Raw genomic sequence first — 9,002 nt, 5'->3', positions numbered from 1 at the left:
GTCACCACTCTTTTCGCCAAACCTCGCTGGCCGGTTTTCCCGGCAACTTAATATACCACCGACAACAAGAATGAACATCCGATGTTCTGCAGGTAGTTTCCTATCGTTGGCGATGTGCTGCGCTCGGCCAGTTCAACTTTCGGCGCTGGATCGACACGAAGCACAGGGAGTGATGGATCAGGCGAGGCCTGGGTCATTGCAAAGTCAACACGGATCTGATCCGTCGAGGAATGAAGATTTGAGCGCGACGTACTGCAGCAGGGATCTCACTTCTGGCATTCGGTGTTCGGTTGACTTCACTTGCCTACGAGTCATACATGCAGTTACACCGCACCGCGGCCTAGTCCTCTTTGAGAAGCGCGTGGGTGCGCGTCTGCTTGAAGCTCTTCATGGCCTGCGACGTCTTGGTGACGCGGATGAACCAGTCCACGAACCACATGGGCATGACGGTCGCCACGAACTCCATCACCGCCAGGATGGACGGCACCAGCACGCGCCACTGGTTGCGGCGCACGGCCTTGACGATCTGGTCGGCCACGAACTCGGGCGTCAACCACCTCGTGAACGGCGGGGGCTTGACCCCCTCGAACATGCCCGTGGTGATGAAGCCCGGGCACACGACGGTCGTGTGCACCCCGAAGAGGCCCATGGCGTGCAGCTCCTGGCGGAGGCTGAGCATGAGTCCGATGGCCGCGAACTTGCTGGCCCCGTAGTCCACCATCCCCGGGGACCCGAAGATCCCGGCGGCGCTGGCCACCGACACGATGTGGCCCTTGTTCCTCTTGGCCATCATGGGCAGGAAGGCCTTGATGGTCCAGAAGTGCGACGTGGCGTTCACCGCCATGGTGCGCTCGATCATGGCGTCCGAGGACTCGAGCACGGGGCGGCCGCCCACGATGCCGGCGTTGTTGACCAGGATGTCCACGGCGCCGAGCTCCTCGAGCACCTGCTGCCCGGCGGCGTAGACCCGGGCTCGGTCGGTCACGTCCACCTCGTAGAAGCGCGCGGCGCCGCCCGCAGCCTCGATCTCCTGCACCAGTTGGCGCCCCAGGTCGCTGTGCAGGTCCCAGACGGCCACGACGGCGCCCAGCGCGGCGAAGCGCAGCGCCACGAGACGCCCCAGCCCCATGGCGCCGCCCGTGACGACTACCACGTCGCCCTTGACGGACTTCTGCGGCCAGATCCACTCGAACATGGCGAGACGACGGCGAAAATGAACAGCGCTCAGGGAAGATGTGTACGCAGTGGGACGTGACACCAATGAGCCGTCGGGCTCCGACGTGCTCGGGCTTCGACGTGAAACTGCAACGACTGTACATGGCACGTGTTGTGGACTATTGGCGTCAGCTTTCGGCGATCGTGCCGTGCCGCTGCAGGTCTGAGAAGAGCTTCATGTGCTTGTGGCGGATCTGCAGGCTGTCGAGCGGCTGGCCGTCCTTGGCAATGCCAAGGACAGCAGAAGTTGACGCCGTACTTGCCCAGCTCCTGTCGCACGTGGCGCATGAGCCCGTAGGACGCGAACTTGGTGGCGCCGTCGTCCGCCATGTTGGGGAACCCGAGGAGGGACCCGGCGCTCCCGATGCACACGAAGTAGCGGCACCAACTGCTGAAGGTGCTCGTTGGCTCGTGAGTGGATGAACAGCTACATCGAGCGAGTGTGTCAGCTAGCTGTCTTGTGGCCTCGGTTGCGCCTGACCATCTCCGGCAGGAAGGCGCACACCGTCCAGAAGTGCGCGAACGTGTTGGCCGCGTCCGACGTGGCCAGCAGCGTCCTGCCACACACGACGCCGGCGTTGTTGACGAGTATGTCCTCCGCCTGGAACTGCTCGAGCACCTTCCGCCCGGCCTCGTAGACCGGGCTCCGGTCGCCCACGTCCACCTGGAATGAGTGCGCTTCTCCGCCGGCGACGGTGGCGACAGACGCGATCTCCCGAACGACCTTCTGCCCGTTGGAGGCGTCGACGTCCCAGCCCAGCACGACGGCGCCGAGCTGCGCGAACCAGATGGAGAGCATGCGGCCGAGCCCCATGGCGCCGCCCGTGACGACCACCACCTGCCACGCCACCAACTTCTGCGACTCAACACCATCGGGCACAAGCGTCTCACACTTTAGATGAATTAATATTAGTGGAAACGACATTGCCACGAGCAGAGATAGATAGATATATAGAGAGAGTTCGTCTTGCCCTAGAAGCTCAGCCCATGGGCCATGGCTATCATTAGGAGACGACCAAAAAAGGCAACTATCACGTCACGCGTCATGATGGTGTGGCGCACTTCACCTTCCGTAGCCCGGGTCGGGTTTCCGCCCCGGGTCTCTCTCTCCTTTTTCGTCCAATCCGCTGTCGCTTCCTGGGTCTTTCCGCCAATGGGCGCGCTCCCACACTCTTAGCCCCATTTCCGCAGGAAACCCCCAGAGGCAGGCGCCATGGCCGACTCGGACGCGAGCTCCGGCGGCTCCGGCAGCAGCTCCAGCTCCGACTCGGTGCTCATCCGCGTGCCGCTGGACCAGAAGCGGCGCAAGAAGCTGCGCGCGCAGCTGCAGGCGGACCAGCGGCGGCAGGCGGCGGCTCCATCTCCTCCGCCTCCTCCTCCTCCTTCCTCAGCGCCGTCGACCGCTCCTCCCGCCGCCGCGCGCGCGAAACCCGCCAAGCCAGAGCCCGACAGCGACCGCGGCAAGGTGCGCCTCCCTCCTCTGCGCCTTCTCCCGCGCGCGCGCGCCCTCTAACGCCCCGTATTGCCGCAGGGAGAGCACATCTGCGTGGTCTGCGAGCGCGAGGGCGACGCGCTCGTGGTGTGCGGCGGGCCCTGCATCTCCGCCTTCCACGCGCGCTGCCTGCCGCCCGACAGCGGCGCCGCGCAGGCCCAGGGCGACGGCAGCAACGGCTGGCTGTGCCCCAGCTGCAGCAGCAAGACGCACGCCTGCTTCCACTGCAAGCAAACGGGCCCGGAGGCCCGCAAGGACGACGCGCCCGCCGCCGCCGCCGCCGCGCGGCCCGTGCGCAAGTGCCGCGCGCTGTCGTGCGGCAAGTTCTACCACCAGGACTGCATCGCGCAGTTCCCGCTGGCGCGCATCGCCACCGACACGCACTTCATCTGCCCGCTGCACACGTGCGCGGGCTGCAACCAGTCGGGCGCGCAGCAGGAGGCCGTGCGCTGCATGCGCTGCCCCGTGGCCTTCCACGCGCGCTGCCTGCCGCCCGGCTGCGCGCGCCAGATCTCGTCCAAGCTCATCCTGTGCCCCCGGCACGCCGAGCCCAGGCACAAGCAGCTCGGCGAGCTGCAGGCGCGCGACGAGCGCGAGGACGAGGCCATGTCCGAGGCCTCGGCGGTCAGCGCGTCCAGCGCGCGCCGGCGGGAGAAGCGCGAGAAGCGCGACAAGCGCGACAAGAAGAAGAAGAAGAAGAAAAAGAAGAAGGACAAGCACAAGCGGGAGAGCCTCGCGTCCCAGGCGGACGACGAGGCCGAGCTCAGGGACGCCAGGGACGCCGACGCCGGCGGGAAGAAGCGCAAGCGCAGCAAGAGAGAGTCCCTGGACGCGGACGAGCCCGCCAACACGCTGCAGCGCGGTGAGAAGGCAGCCCCGTCGACGCCCTCTGGGGGCCGCAAGGAGGCGGTTCGAGTGGAGGCGATTGTGGCCCCGCGCTCGCCCGCTGCAGCGACGCCAGGACCAGGCTCGACGCGCTCGCCGACGTCTGCGTTGGCGTTGTTCGAGAGTCCGGCGACGGCGACGAAGAGGATACAGGAGCGCCTTGAAGAGGCGTTGGGGAAGAGTGACGACGACTCGGATGAATCGACTGCTAGCTCTTCGGTGAAGAGGAAGCGTTCCAGCAGCCAGATTATTGGATCTCAGGGTGATACAGCGTCCGCTGGAGTTGCTGTACCGCAGGGTGCTGTAGTTAAGGAGGAGCGCTCTGTAGCGTCAGCGGCCAAGGTTGATCAAGACAATGTCGAGGAGAAGGCAAAGTCACCCGTGCCTTCTTCCCCCGTGCCAATGAGCCCGGCAGGTGACAAGGACTCATTGGAAGCGCGATCGTCTGCGGAGGAGGATAGCCCAAATGTCAAGGTCGAACGGAAGAAGGAGCTCCAAGACGGCCGCACCTCGGATGCGAGTCGTACGGATCAACGCGAGCAACTGGTGGAAGGTGCTCTGAAGCTGGAGATCCCCAAGTCGCCTTCCGCTAGCGTTTTAATTCCGTCTGCTTCGAGCGGATTAGTGCTGAAGCATGTCCCAAGCGAAGATGAAGACGACGACGACGAAGGAACTGCCGGATCCGCGACACCTAATGCAGATGCAACCCCAAGAACCCCAAGGGGTGGTAGGACAAGTGGTCCAGGCAAGAAACGGAAAAAGAACAAGGCGAAGCGGGAATCGCAACGTGCACTTAAAAGGGAAACCAGCGAGGAGGAAGAAGAGGAAGCTAACGAAGCGAAGTGGGTCCAATGTGATAGCTGCAAGAAGTGGCGGACGGTGCCTCCAGACTTCAATTTGGACGCTATGCCAACACATTGGTACTGCAACATGAACACGTGGGACGAACGTTATGCGTCGTGTGCTGTTGCCGAGGAAGTACTGAAGGTTAACCCGTCCCCGCAAGTAAAGAAGAGGAAGTACAAGCTGAAATCAAGATCCAAGTCAACACAGTCGAGCACGGGAGACGATGGTGGCTACTCATCATCAGGGTCGGGCACGCTTAAAAGGTCTGGAGGTTCGTTGAAGGGCTCCATTACCGACATGACTGCGCTAGAAGAGAAGGAGAAAGGCCCCAGATCTTTCAAAAACAAGGACAAGGCTTCCAAAAAGCGCAACATCACAAAGCAGCTCAAAGAGAAGTACCGAGAAGTCAAATGGGTGCAATGCGAGAGCACTCAGTGTGGCAAGTGGCGCGTGGTTCCAACGTCTATTAATTTTGATCGGCTGCCAGCAGTATGGTATTGTCACCTCAACACATGGGCCCCGGAGCTAGCCAAGTGTAGCGCGCCGAATCCTCCCGAGGTGGACGCGTTCTTGCTGAAGCAGTCCAAGAAGGATGGTTCAGCTCGTCCTTCAAAGAAAGCAAGAGCGTCTTCATCTACTGGAGATGCCGCTCCAGCAGCATCTGTGTCAGTTACTTCAGGCAATGGGATGACACCGACGTCTTCAGCAAACGATCTTACCTCGCTTGGTAAATCAAATTCGACAAAGCACGGCAAAGCATCAAAGGTAACGGTATCTGGGACAGGGAATGGTGCTTCAAATACTGGAACTGGTAGCAATGCTGAAGGCGGCAACAGCAACAACGGCAGTAACACTGAAGGCAATAGTTCTGGTCACTCTACCAAAGGAAGGGGAGGACGAGGGCACAGCAACAGCGGTGCGAACACAAGTGGAATCAAGAAGACAGTGCTGGAGTGGGCACAGTGTGAAAAGTGCAACAAGTGGCGCAAGCTGCCGCAACACATCAAATCCTCCACGCTACCCGATAAGTGGTACTGCTCGATGAATCACTGGGATCCATCCCACGCGAAATGCAGCGTTCCCGAGGAAGCGGACCAAGAGCCCGTACCGTTGCCTCCTCACCCAGGCTCGCAGTGGCACAAAGTCGGGCACAAGGGCCAGCGTCCACGGCGAGGCAAGCTGAGTTACTCGGAACTGCTTTACGGCAGCACGGGGCAGTTACGTAAGGCTTACACAGCAGAGTCTTCCACTCAATCTTTCGAGTATGAAGGCACGACTTACCATCGGGATGACCAGTACAAACACAGTAGCATGTACGTGTCTCCGGCGGCGATGGCGGCTGCTGCTACGATGGCAGGATGGAGTGGCAGTGATCGAGTAAGCAGGGAAACTAACTGCAGCAACGAGGCTGGTGGCAGTTCCAAGGTTGATGCACTCGCCGCAGCAACTCCCGCCCAGGCGAATGTTGATCATGTAGCTGCGTTGGTGCTCGAAAATATGGACTTACGCCGCCGCCGTAGTGTGTCAGAGCTGTTCGAAGCTGTCAATGCTGTACAGCGAGCAGCCGAGACTGGAACGGAGCCTCCAACGTCGGGCCTTGCGTCGCTGGCAGTAGTTACCGCTGCGCTGGGTCAGTTAGAGCACCGCGGTTTGGTTGAGAAAGTGAGCGAGTTATCAGAGGACAGCGACGAAGACGAGCCTTCCCGGAAGCGAAGGAAAGCGGAGGCGCTGTTTAGTGGTGCGTTCTCGTTACCGACACATTACCGCAAGGTGCCTACAAGGCCGCTGAAGGCTTCGAAGAGCTGGAAATTTGGGGCCAGCGTCGTATCAGTATCACCGCTCAAGGAATCGTAAAGCAAACCCGTACCCAATTTCGTAGAGCTTTTCGTCGTCAAGAAGGGCTAAGACGCAAAACAGATATCGAATGTAAGTGCATTATTCTCTCGCGGTGGTTCCCGTCTTGGTTGTGCTTTTTACGCTGTTGTCCCGATTGATGCAAAATTTGGCAGGAAATGATTCTGTAGTTCACCACGCTCCTCCAGCCGACATCGTCTTGAGAAGCTCTCGTCGTTTGCGGTGCAGCTTGGCTTCTTTATCTGCAATGACAAGTGGGTCGAGATGCTCTTGACAGTACTGCTCGAAGAAGGCCATGTCATCAGGAACGAGTGGTTCTAGCATTATACCTGGAAGCATGGGTGATGAATCGATGTCTTCGGTGTATTGGCCGGGGAGGGCAGCATTCCTAGAGGCGATAGACACCGAGCTTCGTGCAAGCGGAGACTGCAGGGGTGACAGACTGCTGGCATTGGATTGCCTGGTTCGAGAAGGAGACGGTGGCAACTCACCTGCCATTTTCAACAACACAACTTCGATAGAATCGGCAGAAGTGCTGGGAACTGTGATGGTAGGTGGCGGGGCTGGAGTAGAAAATTCGTCGACATCGCTGGTGAGCAAAAGTTGCTTGATATTTGAGATAGTCTACAGAGAGGAGGAGAAAACAAATAAATGGTGACTGGAAGACAAACAAGGCGAAGACACCAAAACGCAGACGCACCGGTTCTTCCTGACGCTGCTCAAGCAAAGTTGCAACAGAAGGGAAGCTAACCAGGAGGATGTCGCGCCAGCTGTACACCTTGATACGCATTTCCGTCTCCTCCTCGTTCGGTGTGACTGCAACACCAAGTACTTCCTGGTTTCCCATGATGCTTATTACTCCACGAGGAGTTGGAGTTGTGGCTGGAGACGAAGTCAACCAAAAGCTGCCGACTGCTTCGGCAGTTCTCACATCGTAGAGTATGACTATCCCGTTGGAATATTCAACCAGTGCCACTGGGAGGTCAGCAGCTACCGTTGCGACAGCAAGACGAATCATCGAAACTGTAGGCTGCTGAGGGCTTTGACGTGTCTTCGATGACTTCATCGCTGGTGGGGAGATCACTCGTTGCAACGTTGGCTTCCCACGCTCCCGAACGTCGAAGATATAGAGGCGCTGCTGGGATTTGGATAGTGCCACGACGTATCCGGCTTGGCAGAAGATGGCATGGCTGATTTCTGTGGAGGTTGCTGCTGCAGATAGTTTTTGCCGTGGGGTTGACCGCTGCACCATGCCGTCTTCATCACCAAAAGGCGCAAGGAATGCGTAGTCGACGTCTTGGAGCATGTCCCAAACGACCATGGTGCCATCCTTACACCCCACAACCAAATATTGGGTCGTGATATCCTGCGCGGAAGCGGTAATCTTGGTCAGGTGTTCCCACGACTTCAATGGGGTCAGGAGGACGGGTGCTGAACTGGCGCTGACTGTGGTTTTGTGCGGGAGCAAATACTTCAGCACCTTAAGGCTATAGCACACTGCAAATGCGTATGTGCTGGGGGCAGATCGCGGTAATTCGCGATTCTGTGCACGCGTTGTGACCGGTGCTACCAAAAAGTGTAGCGTGGGCTCAAGTTCGTCTTCCAAGAACGGGGATCGTGTTGGCTCCAGGTCGACTTGGAATGACGGAGATGACAGCACCAACGGGTGAGCTGCTACTTCTGTGTCCTGGTTGGTTTCTTCGCGCTGCAGACTGTACAAAGATATGAGTTTTGAGCCAATGGACATGACAGCAAGAATCAGCGAGTCTGGGGAAAGCACGATGGAGGCGATCGAGGGCTCCACTGACGCTTGAGTCGGGCTCAGAGAAGCAAGAAGTTCGCTAGAAAACCTTCGGCTATCGTCACTGGAAGCATTCGGATCCAGTGAGTGGTCCATCCTGATCGTGTAGACATTCACACATTCGCGAATTGTTAGAACAGCAGGCTTGACGTCTCCGCCAGACTCTTCTTGTTGAACTGGAGTGGTAGTAGTTTTCTCTAGGAGATGAACTGCGATAGCGCAACTTTGAAGTCCCGACTTGTCGTTCGCGAGCTGCAGCGAACTGAGCGATTTAATTGATACTTGGACTTTCGTGGTAGTATCAGTAGCCGCAGCGGGGGGTTCAGCTTGAAATTCGGTGGGAATGTCCCCAAGAACCTGGACGTCTTCGCCCGCTGTGCTGAATACTCGCAGCGATGGAGCGGTACTGGTGGATTCGTCTTCGTCCGCGTCACAATTTAGCCCAGCGACTACGATAGGCAACAAGCAATGAGATGCCAATCCAGCAACACGTTGAGCGCTGCTGTCGAGTGGAAGCTCCCAAGAGGGCTCGCATGTGCGTCGTTTGGCGATATCGTAGTCATTCTTCTGCTGCGGAGGCTTCTCAGCTCCAAGAGCGGACCTGGAGGAGTTCATGGCGGCATCTACCTCAGCATTTTCAGCCTTGAAGCGAACGCTCTCCGTCGTGATGATCTCCCACGCTGCGTCGAAGATGTCACGATCCCAAACCTTCATGATGCGGCGATACGGCTGAGGAAGTTGCGGGAAGAACAGATCAGGGTTCACGTGGTCGGCTGGGGCATTCAGCGCAATCCACCGAAGAAACTTCGTCGCTGACACTGCTCCGTTGGGTTCTTGGAACTGCAACAGCAATACTCGGGCTTCAGATCGACCGAGCGGAACGCTATTCGCTCGCAGCAACTCAAAAAA

The 9,002-nt window shown here is 58.7% G+C and overlaps 4 protein-coding genes across 4 annotated transcripts; 1 reads left to right on the top strand and 3 right to left on the bottom strand.

Moving 5' to 3' along the window:
- Positions 1–340: 340 nt before the first annotated feature.
- Positions 341–1,195, bottom strand: IUM83_10775 (epidermal retinol dehydrogenase 2-like; the record flags this gene model as incomplete). Its single annotated transcript, XM_067935292.1, has 1 exon — positions 341–1,195. The coding sequence occupies one exon, from the start codon at positions 1,193–1,195 to the stop codon at positions 341–343; it is 855 nt and encodes a 284-aa protein (XP_067791429.1).
- Positions 1,196–1,660: 465 nt separating this feature from the next.
- IUM83_10774 (epidermal retinol dehydrogenase 2-like) lies at positions 1,661–2,140 on the bottom strand (the record flags this gene model as incomplete). The annotated part of the gene is made up of 1 exon (XM_067935291.1): positions 1,661–2,140. One exon carries the CDS (start codon positions 2,138–2,140, stop codon positions 1,661–1,663), a length of 480 nt encoding a protein of 159 aa, XP_067791463.1.
- Positions 2,141–2,428: 288 nt separating this feature from the next.
- Positions 2,429–6,292, top strand: IUM83_10773 (Chromodomain-helicase-DNA-binding protein; the record flags this gene model as incomplete). The annotated part of the gene is made up of 2 exons (XM_067935290.1): positions 2,429–2,680; positions 2,747–6,292. 2 exons carry the CDS (start codon positions 2,429–2,431, stop codon positions 6,290–6,292), a joined length of 3,798 nt encoding a protein of 1,265 aa, XP_067791434.1.
- A 171-nt stretch (positions 6,293–6,463) lies between these two features.
- Positions 6,464–7,139, bottom strand: IUM83_10772 (DNA polymerase theta-like; the record flags this gene model as incomplete). Its single annotated transcript, XM_067935289.1, has 3 exons — positions 6,464–6,609; positions 6,784–6,916; positions 6,993–7,139. 3 exons carry the CDS (start codon positions 7,137–7,139, stop codon positions 6,464–6,466), a joined length of 426 nt encoding a protein of 141 aa, XP_067791597.1.
- Between the last annotated feature and the right edge of the window lie 1,863 nt (positions 7,140–9,002).

Source organism: Phytophthora cinnamomi (genome assembly GCF_018691715.1).
Source record: "Phytophthora cinnamomi strain GKB4 chromosome Unknown Contig39, whole genome shotgun sequence".
Lineage (NCBI taxonomy): Eukaryota > Oomycota > Peronosporomycetes > Peronosporales > Peronosporaceae > Phytophthora > Phytophthora cinnamomi.
The sequence above is the reverse complement of the archived record's forward strand: the minus strand, read 5'-3'. Positions and strand labels throughout refer to the sequence as shown.